This window comes from Trachurus japonicus, chromosome 22 (assembly GCF_045865225.1).
Source record: "Trachurus japonicus isolate A0001 chromosome 22, Traja_1.0".
Lineage (NCBI taxonomy): Eukaryota > Metazoa > Chordata > Actinopteri > Carangiformes > Carangidae > Trachurus > Trachurus japonicus.
Window position 1 is genome coordinate 27,035,459 of NC_140928.1, and position 25,403 is coordinate 27,060,861.

The 25,403-nt window shown below is 42.9% G+C and overlaps 2 protein-coding genes across 6 annotated transcripts in view; both read left to right on the forward strand.

Moving 5' to 3' along the window:
* Nucleotides 1-9,432, forward strand: part of sobpa (sine oculis binding protein homolog (Drosophila) a) — a 39,811-nt gene extending 30,379 nt beyond the window's left edge. For all 3 annotated transcript variants that reach the window (XM_085767384.1, XM_085767385.1, XM_085767386.1), the window contains 2 exons: nt 2,999-5,042; nt 7,839-9,432. In XM_085767384.1, the coding sequence (XP_085623510.1) occupies nt 2,999-5,041 (2,043 nt within the window). In that variant the 3' untranslated portion in view covers nt 5,042; nt 7,839-9,432. The remainder of the gene's footprint in view (nt 1-2,998; nt 5,043-7,838) is intronic.
* Nucleotides 9,433-16,642: 7,210 nt separating this feature from the next.
* The window catches only part of rock2a (rho-associated, coiled-coil containing protein kinase 2a), a 44,034-nt gene continuing 35,273 nt past the window's right edge, over nt 16,643-25,403 (forward strand). For all 3 annotated transcript variants that reach the window (XR_015034752.1, XM_085767810.1, XM_085767809.1), the window contains exon 1: nt 16,643-17,611. Coding sequence is in view for 2 of the 3 variants with exons in the window: in XM_085767810.1 (XP_085623936.1) it covers nt 17,507-17,611 (105 nt within the window). In the remaining variant the exon portion in view is untranslated. The remainder of the gene's footprint in view (nt 17,612-25,403) is intronic.

Here is a 25,403-nt window from a genome sequence, read left to right on the forward strand (position 1 = left end):
CTGTGCAACCTGTTGATCCAGCACAACATATATACAGTATACATAGAGAGAGTCCCTTTTACACAGCCTGTGGTTAAAGGTGGAAATGTTGCACCTATATATTCCACCTACTCATACTGGACACAGGATGGAGGGTCAGTGTTGTTCTGCCTTCCACATAGTCTCAGAGCTGGATCAACATCTGTGTAAAAGGGAGAGCCAGCATAGTGGGATAGCCACTACAGAATAGCCCACACTGTTAAATGTCACGCCTGTGATTATGCCAGCTTTGTTTGGTTCAGTGTAAACAAGCAGAGGCAGTATGTTGAGCAGTCTTCCTAACAGGATCTCTGTAGAAAGTCTTGTGAAAGCTCTTTCCTCTCTGTGACTACAGCATGAAATACTCTCCATCCAATCCCTTAACTCTTCTCAATGGCCTCTGATAGCTGTATCAAGAACGGCCCCCGCTTATAACGTGCTCATTTGAACTAATCACACATTAAAACTAGCTGGTGCTTGATCTTGGGATTCTTACATTTCACTTGCTTCCTCACAGGGTCAGAGGGTGAGAAGGGGGGGAGAAAAAAACAACGGCCGCCGAGGTGATCGCACTGGCTCGGATGCACGATAATCGTAATGCAAATGGTTAAACTACGCCGCCGATGCTGGTTCGTTGGCCACGACGGAAATAAATGACCATAATTACATTCAACTGCAAACATCTGTGTGCAGGAGTGGGAAGCGAGCGCGCGCGCGCGAGAGAGAGAGAGAGAGAGAGAGAGAGAGAGAGAGAAAGCACAACTCCATTAGCGTAATGCGCAGTGAAATTTCACTCACAGTGCAGAAAGTCGTTAAGTGCTCTCCATCTGTCTTTCTGAGTTGAGGAAAATTTCAGTACATTTATTATTTAAAATATCCTGGGCCTACCATTATCAAACTCAACTTGCGAGAGCACCTTTTTGACTTTTACTCAGTCATGGCTCATTGAATTACTTAGGACTGTATGGGCAGTTAAAACGTGTGAAATTCAAGGGACTGACATCTAAGCGGCGCCGGTGTAGTGTTTAAAATGAGGAGTCAAGTCTGATTTGTTTCTGCTGCAGGTTCTAATGTTATCCGTGTGTTTGACCCAAGCTCCTTTTTTTTGTTAGTTTCATAAATTCCTAATCCCTCTTGAGACGCTGCACAAAGACCCAGAATTTATTACACATGTACAACTATAGTACATGATTAAAAACCCTTGTCTTTGTCGAACCGGTCAACCTGATGTAAAACACATCATCTATGTAAAGGAGCTGATGTTTTACACGTGCAGCAGCTGCAGGAGTGCATGCTATGTCTGATTTGGAAATCCTGCTCAGATCTACAGTGCATTTGTCCAAACAGCCCATATGAGTCTTTCAGTCGCTGCCAGGCAGCATCCTGCCAGATACACCAATGTTGCTACGCAGTGTGCAAAGAGGAGTTTATCCCCCTTCCGGTTGCATCCTTCAACTTATTAACATTCAGCAGGGGGGCTTAAGGGTCTGTGTGATGGATGGATGTCGTTGAGGGGTCTGACAACTGATTAATGCCTTAATTATCTCCAGCGAGGACCTGCCACTCCTCCCAGAGCTGACAGAGTGAGCTGTGTGTGGCCTGACGAGTAACGCCGTGTTCAGGGCTCGCCCACTGCTATCTGCTTTACCAGGGTCACATTCATTTTCTTCCCAAAGAAAAATGTGCACTTTTTGTGCTGAAAAGGTGTGAAACAGTGATGAAACAGTGCAGCAAGGTGTTTTGGGATCTTTGCCACCGCAGTGAGTGAGAAAGACAACTTCTCTTTTGAACCCCCCTCGTGTTGGCATCCAGGTGTGGTTTGCTCTCTGCATACAGAAGTAAAACCTCATTTAAAACACAGCACATAGGGAGAAATGTAGTTTAAAAAATTTCAAAACTTCAATCAACGTTATTCTTCACAGACTCCAATGTTACTTTTAAAGGTTAAGTAGATGCAGTACTACACAAAGAACAATAATTAATTTGGATCCGTTCCAAAAAAGAACTTTAAGACAAATTGTAATTGGATTTCAGAAGCACGAGGACTATAATATACAGTGAAAATGAATGTACTCATAATTTACAATTTATGCCATGCTGCAGTTCTTTCATATGAACTGATTGACAGCACACGCTCACACTTATCATGTTTTAAATGATTGAAACATTTCACTATTGCATTGATCAACAGAACTAGTCACATCATCTATGTTCAGCCAAACGTTTCTGTTGTAAACTTCAGAGTTTAAAACAAGAGAAGTTGTATGAAGCTGTTGCAACTAGACCGAATGCCTCTGGAGAGATTTAAACTCATTACAACACTTAAAATGCCTTCTCAGATCATTACTGATTTGGGGTGTGGCCTGAAATGCAAAATGCTTGAAAGCTGAAAGTAGCCTTCGATGTAATTCAGTATTGATCAAGATGGACATTGAGTGTCTCTTGCATTCAGACCGACTTGACCATAATATCTGTCTGTATTTGTCGTGGAACGAACAACGACAAAATATCTTCTTGTCTTTTTCTGCTTTAGCCATAGGTCTATGGTTAGCTGAGACTGAGGGAGTCTTTATTGCCAACAGGAGGTGTAGATGGACAGTTAAAGCCAAACTCAATAGCAGAATGCCACAATGTACACATCAGTAGAGGAAAAATGTTACTGTAGATGTAGAAACACACAAAATCCATGACAAATTGATTGGATACAGGCATGTGCATTTATGCATACTTTAACGTTAAGTGTTTCCTCTTTATAGATATGCGAGTCTATTTAGAAACAACATCAGTCACCTTAAAGAGAATCTTTTATAATGTGTTTATCTCCAGATGGTATGGAGGCTGAGCTTCTGCTTTACCAGGGTACTTCAAAGGAGATTGTGTTGTGATGTGTTATATTTCAACAAGAGCAAATTAGAAGTGTTTTGTATGCAGGGTGACAGGTGCTGATACAGTGTGTGTATTGTGTGTGTTTTCTTTGTAGGTGTGTGACTGGTGCAAACATATTCGCCACACAAAGGAGTACCTGGACTTTGGTGCTGGTGAGCGGAGGCTGCAGTTCTGCAGTGCCAAATGCCTGAACCAATACAAGATGGACATTTTCTACAAGGAGACCCAGGCTGCGCTGCCTGGAGCACTGTGTAACCCCGGACACGGGCCTGGTGGGGAGGGGAAGCCGGAGTGCAGCGGAGGGGTGCAGCTGCTCACTCCCGAATCCTGGGGAACACCGTTAACGGACCTACGCCGCAAAGCTCCCTCACCGGGGGGGCCCTCCGTCTCCTCTGCTTTGGCCCCTTGCACTTCCTCCGCCACCTCGCCCTCGGACCCTGCGGCCGTGTGCTCCCCGTCCTCCTCCTCCTCGGCCAAGATCCCCACACCGAGACCCCACGAAAGCCCCACGCTTCCCCCTCCGCCGCTTCCTACTCTGCACCCACCAGTTGGTGTTCCCCCCGGTAGCCCCCCCATGGTGATGACACCCAGGGGGCCCATGCCCCTGCCTCTGTTCATGGAGCATCAGATGATGCAGCATATCCGTCCACCATTTCTTCGCCCCTCTGCTCACCCGGGGGGGCCCAACAGCCCACTCTCCAACCCTATGATCCCTGGTATCGGTCCACCCCCTCCCCCAAGGACCCTTGGTTCAGCATCAAGCCCCATGCACAGACCCCTTCTGTCTCCGCATCATCATCCATCATCCAATCCCAACCCTGGTATGATGCCCCCCCACCCCGGTATGCCCATGCCAGGTCTCCCTCCTTTCCCCCCAGTCAACATGATGCCCAATGGACCCATCCCCCTGCCCCCCATGATGAACTTTGGCATGCCATCATTGGCCCCGCTGGTACCACCACCGACCCTCTTGGTCCCTTACCCTGTCATTGTGCCCCTCCCGGTCCCAATCCCCATTCCAATCCCCATTCCCTTCAACCCCAAATCCTCCAGGGACCAGCCGGAGAGCAACGGCTCCGTCCGCAGCGCTCCAGAGTCAGACTCTTCAGCCTCCGGGCCCCAGTCTCCGGGTCCCTCTGGAGGAGACAGAGGGGAGCAGAGAGTAGATCCAGCTGGTGCAGAACGTCTCTCACCGATACGTTCAGAGAGAGGCAGGTCAGCGAGGGTGGACTTGACTGTGAAGGCCGAGGAACATTCAGGCAATCTGTGTCCAACCAGCAGCCCCAGACTAATGGACGGTGTGATTGATCTAACGGTGGGCCAGAGGTCGTGCCAACAGCAGGTAATTCAAAGGATGCTACCGGGGGTGCAGGTCAAAGTGGAGGCAGAGGCCGAATCAAGATCTCCGCCAGCTGCTGGGCTGGGGAGGGAAGGGAGGCGCTGTTGTGATGAGGGGGAAGGGGCTCTCTCACAGAGTCTCCTCAGCGCTGCACAGCTGGAGGGGGCCGCACACCCAAACACACTGGAATCATCAGGCCCACCCTCCAGCGACAGCAGCCCGTCTCGCAATGCAGATCCTCCCATGAGCCAGCTGAACCCCTCTGTCTCCAACCGGACCCCACCACCTGTATCAAGCACAGCACGGACCCAGCCCCAGCTCCAGACTAGTCCTGGCGCCCCATGCAATGTCATAGTCAATGGTACAGGATGGCATTCGCTTCTCACTCCGGCCTTAGAGTCCCTCCCTGACCACAAAGGGGACGGGATTGCGGGAGAAGGTGAGGCCCGGGAGCAGCCGGCCAACGGGGAGCTGGAATGCGAGGCGCTGAAAGAGAACAATTGCTCAGTCGGGGACTGGGAACCAGGGAAGCGGGACTCAGCACAAGACGAGATGGTAAACGCGGTGGAGGGTAAACCGGACCCCGAATCCAACTTGGAGGAGGGCGAGCATGCCTACGCTCTGCCGCTGCTGTCCACCGGAGGCTGTGTGGTCATCCAGCCTGTGCCAAAGCCCGGTGCTGACAAGACAGCCATCCTCTCCTGCTCCATCAGTGCTCCTCTGTCAGCAGCCGGGAGCCCCGAGCTGGAGCCGCCGCTGAAGAGGAGGTGTCTGCGAATCCGCAATCAAAACAAATGAGGTGAGCTCACATCAGTGTGCACCCACACTTTCATGCAGTTGTGCACACTTTGTGTGAAGATTTATTCTGACATTGACATTTTGTAGTTCACCACTGGGCACCCATCAAATAATCAGTTTTGATGTTTCTCTTACTCCACAGTGTGCAACTTTGAACTATTAAAGTAAAAAGACTAAAGACGAACTAAGTGGGAAAAAATAAAAAGATGCTTACTATTCATATGTTTAATCTTACAATTTGGAAAATTCTAGGAACAGGATTAGTTTGTTTTGTCAAGTAGCTATACCATAATCATTCTGAAAAGGCTGCAACATTAATCAGAATTTCACAATAAGATGCTTAATTCAAGGGCAGATTCAGTGTGCTCTACATACAGGTCATTTTGTACAGGTCAAACAATTATCAGCTGAGTTATTAACCAAAAATTATGACAGAGTGCACGTTCCCAAGCTTCTATTCCACCGTGACAGATGTGCAGGCGATGTCTTTGAATGTCACCTGAAGGGCCACTCACAGGGACGGACGCAGAAAAGCCTCTTAAAGGGTTAGTGAATCAGGAGGGAACATGATATGAAGCCCATTTGTGAAAAGATGAAATGAAACAGCACACCTAAAGAGGGGGTGTTAATACATCTGGATGATGAAGGGGATTTCTAGGATTATCCCAGGTGTCTTACCCCAGCAAGCACTTAGAAAACACAAATGAACTTAACTATATTAAAATCAAATTCCAAGACTCCCCATGAGATTAAACAAAACTATAAATAGAAACACCCGAGACAGCATGCTTCTGCAGTTTGTTCAGTTTTCTTTTTTTGTTATTCTTTTGGAAATAGTATTCTAAAGGCTTGCAATGAGAGTGGCAGGGTTGACATTTTCTCTGGAGCAAAAAGGAACCCAAGAGAACATTGCTTCAGTAAAATTAAGTGTCAAAGTCCTTACAGTATCTTTCTTACCCAATTAGAGCTGTCAAGAAGAGAATTCACTTAGGAGTTGAAGTACAAAGCAACATAAGAGTCAAATATGGAAGTAAAGTACAAGTAGCCTACCTCAAAACTGTAGTAAACATACTTATTTGTTTTCCACCAGTGTTATACATACATACATTTAGTCAACCAAGCGAAACAGCTGAATAACTGGGTGAAAATGAATCATGTGTCGAGCTAATGTCATAAAGACAAAAGGCTAACTAAGATAGCACAGCCTCAAAATGATGAAATGATAAAATATATTTATGTCTAATCTCTACAATGCAGAGTGACTGTAATAAATAACCCTAAACCTATGGACAGTCACTCTGCACTGCGACAACAATTTGCACAATAACTTATTTAGTAATATATTGTAGGCTATTCTATTGTAGTATATGCATTATTTTATTTAAATTCTTAATTCTATTTTTATCCCTCCCTTTAAACTATTTTTGGTACCTTTATGTTTGCACCTGACACCAAGACAAGTTCCTCGTGCTGTAAACTAACCTTTACTGCTCTTGGCAATAAAACCAGTTCTGATTCTGACAATGACTAATCCTCTATTACGTCCCTGCTAGTGACTACACAGTGTTTGCTAAAATTAGATAATCATTTTTTATGCTATGGCAATGAAATGCCATGCTATACTGGAAGAGCGTCATCGGCTAGCTAACATTAATTAGCTAAACCAACTTAGGGCAAATGTTAAAAACTAGCTAACATAATAGTCTAATTCAAAAGGTAAAGGTAAGAAAGTAAAATGTGTGAAACAGTCCTTTTACTGCCACATAGGGGCACGGACTTTGCACATGAGGTGAGGCAGGCAGAGTAGGTGTCTACTAACATCATGCACATTAGGAAAGTCTAAAATCTTATTACAAGATTTTTCCAGGCATGAAAGTAATACATTGTAATTTTGTTATCGGTACGAAGGCCTAAATGTTTTAATCCACCAAACCGTTCTTTTCCCCTTTTTTGGGGGTGGAGTCCAAGTCTTAATCAGGCTGTCAGAGAATGCAAATTCTCCTTTAATCTGAACCATGCTTTGACTGGCAGATTACCTCTGAATGTTTTAAATGGAAATGAGAAGTATTTCATGTCAAAGGATTTATTCAACACATTAATAACAAATTTAATGATGCACCACTAGAGCTGTTAATTAAATGAAATTGTATTCAAGAGCAATTGAGGCCCAATTCAAGTTGTGGTAAAACGAGGCGAGTGCTCGGAATTAGAGGAATTAATAATCACATCAGATGTTAATCGTTGTCACAGCTAAAAACAGCACCACCACCAGCAGCAGCAGCAGCAGCAGCTGGAATGAATCATGCAGGCCGTGGAGAAAATGTCCGGCAACCTTCAGGCTTTTGGTCGCTGATGCAAAACGCGGTCCCTGTGTTTCATCTTTGCCACTTGTCTGGCATTCATTATGAAATATCTAGAATATTCTGTAAAATGTATTCCACCAGAGAAACAGACTCTGAATATTTCATTCTTTATTTGCCCCAAATTGTCCTCAAGCTGATTCTGATTACCTTTACCAAAGAGAATAAACCCCCAAATCTGGAGGCACTGGGATCTGCTTTATGCTCAGTTCAATCGTTTTCAGCAACAAAACTGTGCTCTGTCGCTCAGACCTGATTGGCTCTGTAACCACTGCTGAACTGAAGCTGCCTGCTTGAATCCAAGCATCGACTTTACCCGAAACAGCTTTTGGGGTTAGGGTTTGGGGTGAGGAGGTGGTGGTGGTGGTGGTGGGTAGGGGCGGGGGGGTTGCTCACCCACTGACTCATTCTAGTTCTCCTCCTACTCTGTTTCACAGATGGATGGTCTGAGGGACGCTGTGCCATCAACGACACTCACTTGTCCACCCCCACCTCCAAATCCCGCCCTTCCCAACTACACTACTGCAAGACGTGCACACACACACTCACACACACACACACACACACACACACACACACACACACACACACACTTTGTTCTTTGTCCTCACCCATCGTCCAGTCTACCAGCACCACAAATCGCCTTCAACGACTGATGAGAGTCCAACCAAACACGTTGACATGTATCATAGTAGAGCGGACAGGACTCCTTTTGTCTGTGTGACAGAGACTCTAATGGACTGAACTTCTACAGACTTGATGTTGTGGCCAGCGGGATGGTTTCACCTTCAAACTGCACACAGTATAAAATATCCTTGCAACAGGAGGACGCGACCCAGCTGCTTGTCTCCTCATTTAGAGACTCAGCCCACACTGCCCCGTATACCCTTCCACCACCCTCCCCTATCAAAGCAAGTGCTCTCTGTATTGTCTGTTACTATGGATGCACTAGTCAAAGTCACAAACTAGTGAGGGAGATTTCCTCCCTCTTTGAAATGCTCCTGTTTCAGTCCAAACTGTTCACCACATCACAGGTACAAACTCTCTGCTCCAGTAGGTGTTTTTTTTTTTTTTTTTTTCTTTTTCTCACACACAACTTGTCACTAAGATGTAGACTGGTTTCACAAAGTTTTGACCACGGAGCCACAAAGAGTTGGCACAAATAGAATTTCTGCACCGTTTCCTTGGCCTTTACTTGTCCACCATCTGAAAAGAAAATGTATTTGGTAAACTGGCACCAAGTGTTCTGGCTGATTCTGATGGGTGGCAGCTAAAAAACAAAGCAATCATGAATACAATATGACAGGTGGACAATTTAAAGAGCTAAAAAAAAAAACTGTCCTTGGACAAAAAAAAAGAAGAAAAAAAAATCAGCAATTGTGTTGAGAATGAAACTGGAGGATAAAATATTAACCTTCACCAGCAAGTGGTGGTGTGTGGGTGGAATCGTGCAATCTCTGCCATTTTTCCTATTGCATTGGTTTGTTTGCTTGTAAACTTCACAGAATTTAGATATTGATACTGTTACACAAGGACGAGACAGAGTTGTCACCATAATCATTTATACTATTTACATTTTCACACCCTGGGGAACAGCGTCTGCGTGCTTAAACAGTAAGCCCTGTGAGTAGCGGTAAATATGGGCCCCTGCTGTTTGAGAACATTTCAAGGCTTATTGCACCTCCAAAAAAACTGGGATGGCATGGCAGTGTAGAAACTCTGCCAACCTGCATTGGGTTCTTGCTACCGCAGGCTAGCACTTAATCTTTTCTATAATACATTACCAGTGATGTTCCTGTCATGGGTTAGTTTGAGACTGACTGCACTGAATTTAGAGGGGGCAGAGGGAAGCCAGCTCTTTCATAAATAATTCTTTTGGGACCTGGCTAAAAAACTGCTGAAGTTAAACTACAGAAATATTTCAACAATAAAAACATTTTACATAATTTGGAAAATCTTTACGCGCTGCCTCCTGCGTGACCACTGATCAGCCAAGTTACTTCTTTTTTTTTTTTTTTGCCTATTCTTTTTCTTTTTTTTTTAAGCCAAATCTAAAGGCAGTGTCGTCGGGCAATTTGAGCAAAAGCAACACAATTTGAGTGTGAGCTGGGACAAAACATTTAGTTTTAGGGGGGAACATGTTACCAGTGCGATACAAGGTAGTCCTACCAATGCCAAAGGCTTCTGGTGTGTTGAAACAAAGCATGTCATCCAGTTTTCACCGGAAATTGGACTTAAAACTTAAGATTAGACCAGATAATTTATAGTTGCCAAAATAAAAAGCACTTATTTTAAAAGAAGAAAGAAGATAGAGGAGAGCACAAGCGGATGTCAAAATCAGTATTATCCTGTTATCTCTGTTTTTGTGGATTACTCAGACCTTAAAGGCCTAAAATTATAAAATTCAGGATCAGAAAGATAATGCAGGAGTTAAAGAATTCTCTCTCATGTGTTACATTAGATGTGCACATTGCTTTGCACCCTGTCCTATCTCACCGTCCTACCTGCAGCCTTTGTTTTTATTTCGGTCTGTCATGATGAGACACTGTGTGAATCATTCTTCACCCAAATGAGGCCCGAGATTTACTCACATACTTACTCACATATGATAATCATACATGCTGGTGTCAGATGCAAACACACAATGCACACTGTAAATTTAACTTTGTTGATATGTGTGTGCGTGTGTGTGTGTGTGTGTGTGTGTGTGTGTGTGTGTGAGGCAGGTGCGAGCAGAAAGCCCAGCTGAGATTACAGAGTGTTGACTCAGAATAAGCAGTGTGCAACTCTATCTGTTGCCTGTTAGTCAGGCATTTAGGCTTAGCTTGCTGCTTGCCAAGGCCCAGCTTTGGTGTCACTTTGAGAATTTCCTTGCCTGGTCGCTTCATTTCTCTCCAAGCAAAGTCAATGAAAATGCTCCTTTTAAGCCACCTGCTACTGTCCTGAAGAGCATTTGGTCATAGGTGGACAGTGGACGCACTGCATTTCATAAGTTACAGTTCATATTAGAAGAATAAAACAGAGCAATCGTAAGTCCTATTTCAAAACTCATGTGAAATCCTAAGTGTCAACCCAAGAAACCACAGTTTGGAGTTTCTAGTGTCTGTGCAGCCTTTTAAATACACAACAAGCCAAACCCAGGGCCGAAGACTTGAGAGAACATGGGACTGTAAAAACCATCTGTGACCTGCAGAAAGTTGTTATATGGCATGTAGAATAGTAAATTCATGTCCTGTTGGTGGCAGAGATTAATGATGGCCACGTGAGTAGATCGCCATAAAATGTACCAAGCAGACAAACATTAATCAGAGCATGAGTCCTTTCCAGTTTGGACACTGCATTAGCTTTCCTCTAGCACCACCCTCAGGACTAAATATCAACTTAACACACACAAGGTCCACAACCGTCAGATTATGTTTGGACTTCCACATATTTGCTTGAGTTAGGTAAAAACATTTTTTACTATTTTATACTTATAAATATCTGAATGTTAAATGTCAAGCTCCAGCCAGTTAGCCAGTTAGCTCGGTTCAGCATTTAGACTGGAAACATGGGAAACTAGCCTCCCAGCATCTCTAAAGGTCACCAAATGACACTTTAAATGTTGTCTGTTTCCATCCTTTATTCTGGCTAAGCTAACTGGCTGTTGTGTATTTCCCCAAATCTGAAATCATTCCCTTAAATTAGCCCCCCAGAGTACAAATGCAAATTATTTTGCTGACCTTTTGTCTGGTGCCATTATCAGGTCAAATTTTCAATTTCATTCCGATGACTGCTTGATCCCCCTGAATTTCTCTAAGTGGGTCACTCTCTTTACCAGGGATTTCATACTGTTTTAAAAAGGTTGATCGGGCTTGATTTGTAATGAGGAGCTGTCTGATTTTTCCTCTGCTTGACACCCTCACACACACACACACACACACACACACACACACACACACACACACACACACACACACACACACACACACACAGACAAATCAACATGCATGATATGTCTCATCCTAATGTGCACCATGTTGTGTTGGTGTTAGAACTGGTGTACTGTCCATGTTGGAGACAGATGCTGAAGATAAGACACCCTCTAACTCTCACATGGAGGAAATCCAGGACCACTGAATCAGTCTTTGTGATGACAAACAGACTCGTGACAAATCTCCAGCATTCCTTTTTTGATGATAGACTACAGGCCTTGGTCAACCGCCTGAATTATGCAATGACAACCAACTCCAAACCTAATAGAGACAAGTAGTCTGCAGACAAAAATAAAACATGACATGACTTCATGTTACTTTTCAAAAACAACAGAGAAGTTGCCTTAACTCTTGCTTGTATAATCTCTACAGTTAAGACAATGATGCTCGCTTGTAAAGAAGACTCTCTCTTCTTTGTACAAAATGAAATATACCAGAAACAACAAACTTTGTTATCTTGCTAGTGTCAATGTATAGATGATCAGCTTTTTCTGTAACTTGTATGGACTGTCACACTTTTGCTAAGAAGAAACCTTCCCCCCAACTTTCTCGTTCCTAAACATCCGATCTGTTCAACGTTTTAACTCGTGGTGGGCTGTCAATCTTTTTGTGTACATTTTATAATATTATTTATTGTTGACAAGTTTTGCATTTGCAAATAATGAAAAAAAATAAGGTGAAGGTGGTTTGACCTGAGCATTGGATTCCAATGTAAATGCCTGGTGAACAGTGAAATGCTTTTTTAATTATTAAAATGGAGAAAACAGTGATATGAGGAGATGATCTTCTGTCTTTTTATTATGACGTTGTAACATGTACATAACAGGTGGCCAAAATTGCTTTGGAAAATAATCATTTTTTGTGTTGTAACAGTATTTGTTTTATCCAGTGAATTGCTCATGAAGACAAATAAATAAGAGGAACTCACAACTCTGTTTCAGACGGGTCATATCTGTTCAAATACATTTCCATGTACATAAACTGAGACGAAATCTACACACGTACAGGTGAGACCACATTACAGATAATATTAAACTCAAAACATATTTCTCTTAGCACTGGTTGTTGAGAGAGTTTGATTTGATTCATGACTTTGCCACATAATTTACAACCTGTCAGAGAGTCAGTGGAAACCTGTGAAAATATGATTAATAGGTTGCGTATGAATTTCAGAGGTGTCACATTATCAGTTCACATTTTCTACAATAAAATCTTCAATATAAACACAGAGACAACGACATGAATCTCAAAGGAAATGATTCAGTAAAATGTGGCAAATGTGTGCACTTGGGCTTTTTCTTTGTAATATAGCCTACTGCAGTTTACAGTGGTCCATGTTAGTTAATTTGTTTTGCATGAACATTAAAATGTGACGCATTAAGTCCATATGACAACATTAGTATGCTGTTATCATACATAGTCTTACCCTAGGTGCCCATTTTCAGTAACCATGGCAGCAAATGGACAACCAAGTTTATGCAAACAACTAAAATGATAGAAATAGAATATACAGGCATACTCACATTTATATTAAAATATTGTTGATATTAACTCGCATGTTAAGTTGCTGCAAATTATGATTTAGAATAACTTACAGTGAGCGAGTGGTTTGAAAAATTAACTAAATGGTTCACATGGACGGATAAAATATATCAAGATATTATTCCCCTCAAGAATATGAATAACTCAACAAAGGTCATGATGTGACAGCGGTGTACTATCTGTTAAAGACATACCCACTCCATTATTTTTTATTTGTTTGTTTATACATTCATTCTTTTGCCTGCAGTTGGAAAGGCCTCTGTCTGCAGATGAGGAGTCTGAATGCAGTGGTCTAGCGCCATCTTATGGCTTCTCAAAGTATTGGCCTTGTAATGGAAAAAGATTTGACTTCCTAATAGGGGAGATAGAAAGTGGATACAATACCTCCTCCTCATCATCATCACCATCATCATCAACAACATTTTCATCAATTCACATAAGACATAATGATGAATCTATCACCCATCACCCAGCAGATAATATGAAATATTAAAAAAAAATCTGTCATTCTGGCTGCTTCAGTTTCAGGGCCCTGTATGTCCTTCACACTCATTGATAACTGGGACACTTGAATATAATAAATGGCATGTGTGTTGCTGGTAAAACTGGTGCATTCCTTAATGTGATAAGGTAAAATGTCAGCTGTGAAAAAAAAAAAACTACATACACAAGTTGATGAATTGGAAATAATGAACTTCAAAACAATGTGCAGTGCAATATATAAACTTGAAATTTAATCCGAAAGGTACTTATCTGCATGTATTCACACAATGATGTGGTAGCTATTTAATGAGATTTTTGATGGCAGCCAATAGGAATCCAGTTTGTTTTGGACTGTGAACTAGCACATGCAGATCACTCAGGTCTCATACTAGCACTGTCTCTATTAATGTAAAGCAATGGAAACATAGTGGTTGATCATCACCCCAACAGAGACAGAGTAGAGGAGATTTGTCTAATTTTCAACTATAACTTGACCAAACTTTATCAGTAAGTCATTGTATTGTTATTGTGGACTGGAAAATGATGTAGCCTACTGCTCCACAGAAATTACCTTTTATGTTTGGTCATTTGCAGCAGTAGATGGTAGCATTTCTCTCCACTGAACAAACAAAGGTCATTCAAAACCACATGATTGTACCTTGACTACTATCCAGCTATGGATAGCTATGGCTGCTGGAAAACATCTTTTTTTTATTTTATTTGCAGCAGGTGCAAATCAAGATATGTCTGTCAGTGCAGACAGCCAAACAAAATACAAACATATAAATGTATTTTCTTTATTTAGAACAGTTAGGCTATTTAGTTTGCATATAAAACAACAACCACAGTAAGGGAGCAGACAAACACAACCTGTATAGCGTCGATGTAGTGTTTGTTTGAAAGGTGATACCTTGGAAATGTTGTGTGAAACAAATCAGGAATGAGCTGCTGAAAACATCTTCATGTTGCTTTACTGATGGTTTGCGTCTGTTCTCCAGCAGCTCATTCCCGATTTGTTTCACACAACATTTCCAAAGAATCACCTTTCAAACAAACAGTACATCGACGCTATACAGGTTGTGTTTGTCTGTTCCCTTACTGTGGTTGTTGTTTTATATGCAAACTATATAGCCTAACTGTTCTAAATAAAGAAAATGCAAAATGCATCACTTCCGGTCAGTGAACACTGGATTTTGCCTCTAAGGAGCAGCCATGAACCAGCTGAATAACATATGTAAATGGATACGAGTTGAAGGACCGTTGTATAACATCAGTAAAAGGGACAGCAGCAGAACAAGTATAGAAATGCAAATGATCAATCTTTATAATCAAGCAAAGATCATTACTGCAAGTGGCTATGAGGTGAATGGAAGCGTCTGTGGTCCAACTGCTCCCAGAATACACTTATCTGCTCACTACACAAACTGACATGTAGCCTATCAGACATTTGCCCAGATTCCCTTATTCTTGCCCTACCTGACACCTTTGAGTTAAAGCAGAAGTAAGCGGAATGTTTGTGTTAATATAAGTCTTAAATAGTATATATTAAATAATATCTTCCGACGGCAATCATAGTGTTTGGTCTGAAACACGGGTCTGTCAGTCACTCTGCTCTGCTGTAAGCCGAGGAGAAAACTTTCCTTGTATCCTACAACCTTTATCCAATGAGGAGAGAGAACGGCATAAAGGGGCAGTCCTCTCTGTGTGTGCAGCCAAGGGATGCGCGTGAATGTGGTGATGTAGGGACGAGGGCGGGGACTGCTAATGTAGCCGATGTCATATCTGGCCCTCTGCGTTGTGTTTCTCACAGCTTGCCCTAGGTGGGGTTTGATCCCACGACCTCCTGCACCGGAGGCGACGATACTAACCTCTTCGCCAAGAGGTTGACAACCACTTGGCGGGATGGTTAGCACGTCTTTTATGGGTGGAGTGAGTGCACATCCGCTACACTAACTCCATCGGTTGACAAGAAGTTAGCCAAAATGACCGGATCGCTTCTGCTTTAATTATAATGTCCCCTAATGAATCCTTTCAGTATTTTGTCAGAGACCTCAGAGAGTGCATATTATCCTTAATTGTTATTTCTAAAATCATGAATTTCACCATGCTTTGAGAAAATACATTATTTGCTTATTATAGTTTAATAATGCAGAATATAATGAATTTACACCTTCCACTGCCTGGAAAAGACTAAGTAGCTATGCTACACTTACATGTTGAGATTCCTATGAATAAATTAAACTTTTAGCCATAGTAGCCTAGCCTAATTTACAAAACTGGAACATTTCTCCAAATCCTGAAGGCAGCTACTAGGCCTACTGTGGTTAACTTTATTTTCTATGTGTAAATGCATGAATGCTGTAGGGACAGGATCCCTTTGGACTTCCGTCCACTCATATTTTTGTTGGACTCTTCTCATTTGATTCTGAATATTATACAGCAGTTTTCCAGAGTTGTTTGGTTATATCTTTCAAGTCTTCCTTGAAACTATTTCCCTCCATTCCTCCCAAGCTCTCACCCATGAAATGATTACCATCAGTATTTATGAAAAATAACAATGATAGTTTAGAAAAATATGATGATAAATTAGCCTAATGAAATTACTTAGGCCTACACATAGGCTACCTACATCCTACTATTAGGCTATATCAAAAGAAAAGGGAAAATGAAGGGTAGGCTACTGCCTCACAGATGTTTAATTTGAAGTTTTGATATAATCAGAAAATATATTTGTAGTTTGAAGAGGCAAAACCTGATGTAGCCTAGTTCACATAAAAGTAGAGCAGATTTCAGGCAAATGACAAATCTGGTAAAGCTGCATGGTGGGTTCAAGGGGGCGGAGCTTGTCATGCAGCTGCTCTATTTGACATCACAAAGTTACAGAAGTCCTCAGAAGACTTGTTTTATGGTTCAGTTACAGGCTGTGTACATTTCTCTGTGTAGGCCTACTAAGGCTTTGATACTTTTATAATAGAGCTGATAGAGAAGACATGGAAATCTCACAACACAGCACCTTTAAGAATGTGTAGCCTAAAAGAAGAAAAAAAAAAAGAAAAATCCTTTTTATGAACTCATTATATTGTTTTGATTGTGTAAGCCTTTCTAGTTACATTTAATAATGTGAACAGCTCTGCAGCTAACAGGTAGCCTACAGAGAGAGAGGTGGACAGGACAGGTGGCTTATGGGTAACGTAGTCCTGGTGTGGTGGTGTCAGGGGGAGGAGACAGACTGGAGGCTCAGTGTGTGTCGGTCGGTGTGTAGATGTGAGTGTAGCTACGGCCAGGAACTCATCCGCCGCTGCGCGACTTTTCTCAACGACCCAAACTTCTGCATCTTTTTGGTGACAGATGTCCGAAGAGAGGACGAAACGACGAGGACTGATGCGACAATGCGAGAAGAAATCCAGGAAGAGAGAGTGTGCTTATTAAAAACTCAGCGCGGGAGAAGAGTCGCTATCGTCCCTGTCGGACTTGTGGCAGCACCGAGGACAAACTACCATACTGACGGGCTCCAGCGTCTCTGAATGGGCTGAGACGAAGCGGGGTTTTCTGGAAAAAGAGAAAACAAACCCGGAGCGGAGCGGAGCGTTTCCAAGCGGCCAAACACCGAGGGAAGGAGGAGGAGAGGGGGGCAAAGAAAACGCCCTGGCTGCTGCCTGTTGCTGCTGCTGCTGCTGCCTCCAAATTCAAACTTTTATCGCCGAGTTTGGAAAAAAAATGCATCTTTCACATAACTGGAGGTGATAATCCGAGTGTAACGCTGTGATTATTAGCGCAGAGCCAAAATATCTGGCTGACTGAAGAAGGCCCGCTCTCTGGGCAAGTTTTTTTTTTTTTTTTTTTTTTTTTTCGGGGGAAGCGGGGAGCCTCTGCTTTGGGAATATTTTCTCCTCATTGTGCACACACTATTCCTGTTGGACGCGAGGCGAGCTGGGTGGGCTGCGAGCCCAAGGCTGCTCCCGCTAGGCCCACGGCCATTAGCCACGAACAAAAGAAAAGGTTTCACATGTAAAACTCAAAACGCTTCGGGGAGAGAAAAAAACTTTATCCATATTTTACACCTCAGCCTTTGAACGACCCCCCCCCCCCCCCCCCCCGCCGCCGTCATGTCGCTGCCGCTGGGCGCCGAGAGGAGGATGGAAACCCGGCAGAAGAAGCTGGAGGACATGATCAGAGACCCCAGGTCTTCCGTAAACTTGGAAAGTTTGCTGGTAAGTGAAGTCAAGTGGGATGCACCTCATAGATTATTAATGATGCCAAGTTGTCAATTCGCTGAAACGCTAGACACGTATGCACACACTCCGGTAACGTTATACTATTGGCATTTATATCCTCCTTCTTCTTGTTATTATTTCCTAATTGTAACCTGCTGCGAGCTGTTAGCTTGGTTTCTTCCCTCGGGCTGACTCTGATGTTGCATGGTCCTGTTTTTGCCCCTATTTTTTTTTGCCCTTTCCACCTTTTTACATCTCTGTACAGTTTCTAATCTGTCCAGTAATCGGACGCCTCGGATTAATATCTGTTTTTTATTTTTATTTTTACATGGAGCAGCCAGGCAGACTGAGAGCCTCATGGTGGATGTGCTGTAGACAGGCCTGGTTGATAGTTCAGACTGAGCTCAGACGGGCTGCAGTGTGGGGCTCTGTGAAGCGTGTCCACAGATTAGGATTAACCAGTGCTGAGTGCCCCACTCGGTCTGTTTATGTAGACTGATATTTTGGGATAAAACCCCCACCTGGGGAACAGTTAGGCCCAGCAGACCTGGATGGTCCCACAGCCCCATCACATCCACACACCTACTCTGGTCTTACACTGATAGATGGACGACTGATCTTATAATGTCTACTTTCTGTCCAGGACTCTCTTTGGAAACTTATAGTCTAACATTTATAGTGTTATTCCCAGCTACAGTCGATTGGCACAATCATATGATGAAATTGATATAGGATAACCTAAATGTCCTTATTTAATATGAGCGTTTAATGTGTGAAAGCTCACAGACTGTCAGTTAACAGTTGTATAGGATCATGCCTGCAGTGACAGCTCAGTCTGTTGTCTTCATACTCCTACTTTATACTTGATCTTAAACTGTAGATGCTACAGAAATCCTGACTGATCCTCATTTGCATGGATCACACTAATTCCAGTGAGAAGGTTTCCTATTGAGCTGTACTTCCCTAAAAAGTAGTTGTGAGAGCATTAAAGTCTCATGTTCCTTTTTCACTATTAGGACTGAAGCAGCTTGGTTTTATTCAGCCACGTGTGTGTCGTGTACATGTAAAATGTGAAAGATTTTTTTGAAATCAGAAGACTGACCTGCCTGGTTGACCTTTTGGATTCAAAGTTCACCAGTTCAGCGAATGACCTAAAGAAGAAATGGCACCTCTGTGTGATCATCAGGCTAAAGTTGAACCAGAACTGTTAACAGAGGTTGAGCAGGTTGCAAAGCTGAAACACTATAGGCATTTTAAATGTCCCTGCAGATGATATTATATTCTAATGCTAACCTGTATCAGAGGAAAAGGAAACCCTTTGTGCAAATAGAAGTCAGGGCTATTTAACTTGATATGAAATTGTCATCCTGTGACTGACAGGTGAAGAAGTACAAGGGGTGGAGCCTTTGACAGATGTTTTTTTGCAGGTTTTGTGATGTCATTAAGCTGCACGATGCAGTGGAAACTGTCTTCCGTTGTATCAGTCCTGTATATCAGTGACATCGGGCTGAAATCAGAGAGATGTTCTGACACTGTATATAAAAGATAAACCCAGGTCTTGTCTTTAGACTTTTCCTTAACAGGAACTAACAAATTTCCCAGAAAAAGCTACAATCACTGATGATTGAGCTTTTCCTGGTACAAACATCTGAACGCGAGATATTTTCGGACCCTCTCCCCCTTTCTGATACCCAGAGCCAGCGCTGTGTGACAGTTCCTACTTTGGCTGGAAAGTTACATCTGTTCCAGAGACGGTGTTTGAATTTCTGGGCCCCCTAACTGGATCTGACAGAGGGCAAACACACTGTCGGGTCTATCTTAAAAACCATCACCTCACCCCTTTTAATGGGCCCCATCTAGCTCGGGGGCCCTCTGTCCATCCCCCCCTCCGTGCTACTCGAGGGTCTCTCCCGGCCTGATTCCCTCGTACCTTAAAAACATTTTAGCGGAATACTTTGCTCGAACACCAGTGGTGTTTACTTCCTGCACACGAGCCGGAGAGATAGAGGTGTTGAGTGTTTGAGACAAAAGTTGAGTGGGAAGCATGCGTAGGAGAGAACAGGCTGCAGTTTTCCATTTTTAGCAGCCTCGGTGCTGTCGCTGGGATCAAGAAGTTTTGCTGCTCAGGGTGGGATTCAAACATGCTCACGTACACACAAACACACTCAAGGCTCAGAAATGTCCTTTTTTGCAGGTGGAATTAAAAAAACAAAACATGCATACTTTAAGTGCCTTAATAATTGCTCACAGGCTCATATTCGGTAAACAATGAATCACAGATCCCTTGCCATTGTGGCATAGCAACAGTGGAGGAAAAAAAAAATATGATGTAGGAAAAGATGCTTTGTTTTCTTTTGTGTTTTCGCCTAAACAACAAATAACAACAAGAGTGATTAGTTGCAGAAGCAGCGGGCCGACTCCCCCTGAGGATAAGACGGGCTGACAGGAAGGAATCTGCAGCATCTATCAAGTAAACTCAGTGACCTTCCACTCAGGAAAGCTGACCGTTCGTAAGCTGAGATATGCAGTATGGCGTTCTTATATTGAAATGAAGGAAGCAGAGGTTTCACTAAACGATTTGTCATCAGGATTGAGTCCCTGATTCACACTAAACACCCCAGATTGGCTCGCAGAAAGCTCCTAAACGCCGCCATACGCCGTGGTTGTGGAAGCTGCAAAATCTCTGCATTGCCTCTATCAGCGTTCAATTAAAACGTAACCTGAAGTCTCAGCAGCCTTCCCCGTGTGCAAACCGAGGTGATCATTATTTGGCAGGACGCCGCCTGCTGACTGAAGCGCTGGACTCGGCGGCTCCGAGCACAGGGAGCGATTGTGGAGGGCAAAGCAAAAAGAAAAGGGGGCAATTTTTGGAGATAATGTAAGAAAAAAAGAAAAAAATGGACGTGGGATCGCAAAATCGTTTAAGTCGCCTTTTTCTGCCGTCCTAAAGGAAATGACCTCACTGAGTAAATAGTTGGCAGCTATATGAGGGACTCAAAGTCCCTGCGAATGGCTGCACTTTCCCCTTTCACTTTTGAGCCTTATCTCTTTTTCTCTGGCTCTGGCTGCTCTGTGGGCCTGCAGCTCGGCCCCTCCCCTCAGCCTTGTTAAACACACTGCAGGTATTTTAACTGTAGCTCCAGTCCAAAGCCTTTTGATTCGGCCGTGGCCTGGAAACAACCAGATAACTTCATGCACGGCACTTCAGTGTGAAGCATATGAGATATGGATGGTTAAAGAGGTGGTCTGATGTCTTCCAGATCATCTCAGAGGGGGGGTCTCTGGCTGTCTTGTTTGCATTCATTCAGTATGATGCTCTCGTTGTTAGGCAATAGAGACATTAACTAATGCAACACACTTGTTTTGTTTTGATTAGTGTTACTTTTTCATCTAATTCCAGGCCTCTGCGCTCTGTTTGTTGTCTTATCCTGCCCCATTCACATTTTCTGTTTGTTTCTCTCTGCCTGCTTTGTCCACACACCTCCCACCTAATATTTATCTCTCTCTCTCTCTCTTTCGCTCCATCTTCTCTGTTCCTTTCCCTTCCTCTTATCTTATTTCCTTGCTACAACCCCCACACCCACGCTGGAACTTCTCCCTTCTTTTGTGTATCTCCTCAGGGATATGAGGGACAACCCCTCAGAGTCTTGTTCTCAGTCTCTGCTCTTCCAGTCAACCTGAGTGTCCGCTCCGTCTCTCGAGTGCAGTGGAGTTGCTCCCAGGCAGGCAAGCAGCAGCAGTCCCAGCTTCAGTGTGCTAGCTGGATAGAAACACTGCCTTATAAGGCACTGGGGACGGTGGCCCCGGCCAATTTTTTTTTTTTTTCTGCAAAACAAGCCAGTCTCTCTGCTCCACACCTCCTCTCGTGAGACGGACGGGCCTTGCTGTGGTTTTGTGGTTTTTGCCCCCGAATGAAGAAGACCTGGCATCCTCCAGGTGTGCAGGCCATCGGTAGTGTCAACTTGCCTTTGTCATTTGTCGTCTAGTCTTGTTGATCAGAGTTAATTAAAGCCAAGATGAATGGTTCACCAGAGGCTTTTCTAAACATTTAACTATACTTTATATTGAAGCAATAGCAGGGATCTATTTTCTGTCTTAAAGAGAGATGATAAAATTGATATCCTCTCATTTCCATATAGTCAGTATAGAGCTTCAGTCAGCACCTTGGTGTCTTAGCTTAACATAAAAACTGTTAAAAGTGAGTCTCTGATCTAACCACCTCATGTTACATCTCATTTGTTTAATCCAGTCAAAACTGACATGTTTTGGTTTTATGTGAGATTATTTGTTGTACTATCCCTTTAAGTATTGCTATCACTCTCACCAAGCTGATTGTTGACTTCAGAATGAAGCTGGAGATGCAGAGAAGCAGCACATGGAGCTCACGCAGGTTTGCAGCCAATTCTTTTTTGTCGTCATAGTGGAAACAAAACTTCAAGTGACATAAAAATCTGGATTTCTATTTTTGCTTTAAATGCTCAGGCCCCCAACCCCCCCCCCCCGGCCTGCTGGAAAACAGTCCGGGACAAACTGAGCAAAAATCAAAGTCCCCCTTAGACAGTATACACAAACCTGACAGCACTTTGATCACACATTACATAATACCCTGGGCAAATAGAGCAAGACATGAGCAGGCCAGAGATTCACTTTCGAGGATGTGAGAGGGAATGTTAAAAACGAGGCTGAACCCATCCCACTAGAAATGAACAGATCCGTCCAGAAAAACAAAGATTTTGCTTTAAGTGTGCTTTTTATTGCCAACACAAGGACGCTGTATTTGAGTTGGCTATCTGATCTTGATGTGCAGTACGATAGAAATCTAAAATAAACTGCTGTGACTCTCACATACATTCTCATTATGTGACATAGATCCTATAAGCAGAGCTGGAGTAGGATGCTCTGGTGTGTTTACAGTGGTGCATGGTTGTGTTGTTCACCCCCAGATCTGTCTTAATCTGCTGGATCTTCTTGTCTAGACATAAAGACTGAGCTTGAGAATATGTGGCCATGCACACACACAACAACAATATATCCAAGAACAGTGCAGTCGCTTTTTAGGTAAAGTTGCATAAACTTCTGGACACTTTGACTTTTGAAGAACTTTCACTTCCCACACCGATCAAAGCGCTGGAGACGTGAGCCGACCGATGCAGAGCATGCTGTGGTTGTCGGTGGTTAAATGCACAATTCCTGTTGTTGTCTTCTTGTACGACGCCTTCACCCCGCTGTGTGTGTGAGTGCACACACAGTTCCATACCTGTGTGTGTGTGTGTGTGTGTGTCGGTGTATTTTTAGTTTTAAATGAGGGTGTGAGTTTGCAGAGCACAGAGAACAGGAGTCTCCCACGCATAACGCATAACCCATCCATCTGGCCTCAGTGTTATCATTCCATCACAACCTGCTGCTGAAACACAACCTCCTACATTGTACACACACACACACACACACACTCTTTCTCTCACGCTCACACACACATATGCGCAAGGCTTGGGTCCCAGTGGACACACAATTTGTATTCATTTTCACCAGCAAACGCTTTAATATTCACTTGATCTTAGCAACACACACGCCGCATTGTGTGCAACCAGCAGCAACAACGGAGCAATACAACACATTTACCAAACACTTATGGATGGATCGTGTGTGAGTTTGTGCAGCTTTCATTTCCTTCAACAAACCCAAACAAGAGCATTTGTGTGTGTGTGTGTGTGGCAGGGTTTAGATGAGCCGTGTTTTCGAGCTCAAACTGGCAGTTATAATTCAAATAGTTTGTGCCAGTACTAAAAATATTTATATACAGATTTAACCATGTTCATACCAGAGGATTGAAACTGAAACCCCCCCATTGAAACTAAGCCTGATGACATCATCCATCCATCAAGTGGACCCACTACAACTAATCCACTGCACTCGTTATTGCCTTGGATCAAGAATTACGTTGCAAAAATAAGGTTGCAAGGAGTTTTGCAGGTTTTACAGCTTGTGGTAATGGCTGAAAATTCCACATTTCTGAAGTTGGTACGAGTTCATTTTTGCTTAACAAACACACAAGTAATTGACTAATTAATTACTATGTGTTTTTTAAGCAACAATAAACTCGTACCAACTTCAGAAATGTGGAATTTTCTGTTTCTCTTACTCATCTGTGAAATTCAACCGAGTATCTTGTCTGTTGGGTCCTGAGAACTTGTGAAATGCTACATTTAATCATATTTTGGAGTGGAACTGGCATCTAATCTTTTACACCTGATATATGGCGTTGAGTATGGATGCATTAATCCCATATTAAGATTGTATATCAGCCTAAATAGTTAGATTAGGTATCAGCTAATAGGGCTGAATAGATCATCACATGGAAGTATGTTGGTAGACATCACACAGAGCAACAATGTTTTACAAAGTTAAGAAAGTAAAGTCCAGCCTGATGCCTTCACTGACTATGTTTACATGCAGTCAATAACCCTCATAACCGGAATATTAGCAATAACCCTGTTGCACATGGCCATGTAAACACCAATAACCCTTTTGAAACATCAGAATATGCTCATATTCTGGGTTACTCCTTTTCTAACCTGAACATTTGGTCATGTATACGCCTATTGGGATGTCCCTATCGAAAGGAACATTAATTTGTGTTCTGCGCATGTTCTATTCCCAAGGAATATTGGGTTTTTTTGAGTACAGGAACTACTTGTTGTAAACATGGCGAAACGCAAGATAACACCACACTGATGGAGCGAGGAGGAAACAAATCACTTCAATTAGTCACTATCCGCCATGCTGCTGTTGCTGTTTTTGGATACCCAGGAAGAAGAAGCGGTAAAGGCGTGCCTGGCGCCAAGCAAGCTGTTTTGATCTGGATATCCCAATTGATTACAATTACCATGTATACAAGAATAACCATGTTTGCTCAAACATGTAAATGAATGTTTCAGGAACCAGAATATTGACCTTAACCTGAATATTGACTGCATGTAAACGTAGTCAATGTTTGACAAAGTTAACAAAGTAATGTTAAAGTCCAGCCTGATGCCTTCACTTGTCTTCCACATGGCAAGGTAAACAGATTATTAAAACAACAGTGGTATCAGATCAGTATCAGGTATTGGCCAATACACTAAACCCAGGTATAATTGCTATCAGCATTAGAGCGAAAAAGCCGGATCGGTGCATCCTTCATGTTGTGTTGTGTTCTTTGTTTATTTGGTGAAATATGGAAATGATCTGTTATTAAATTGTGTGGTAGAGTGACAGTTAGAAAGAGTGCACAGGCTCTTCATAGCAGGACTGTTGTGTTGTTCTGTGTAAATAATACGAACTTGGGGCCATTGTTGTTCCATCTTTAATCTGGCAGTGGAGGTGGTGACAGTTCAGCCCTAACCCACACGCTGATGTACTGTTGTGTGTTGTGTTTTTATTCTATTCTGGATGACTTTGATTCAGTGTTAGATGGTATAGTGAGGGGTTATCTTAAAGGGATAGTTCAACATTTTGGCAAATTGGCCCATTGCCATAATCCCTATAGTTTTAGGAGTAGGTTTGTTACCTTTAATTGTCGGTGCAAGCTATTTTTAGAACGGTGGAGCAGAGCCGCAAGCTGCTCAGAGCTACACTACGGAGGCTAATGAGATTTCTTGGCTTCCCTCATCAAACTCATCAAATACGCAATCCAACAACTCCAAAATGCTCTGGTGGACATTTTGTGACCTGCACATTGACCACGCTATGAGATAATAACAGAACGTTACGAGACAGAGTTGTTTTAGAGGTAAATACAGAGACTGCTTGA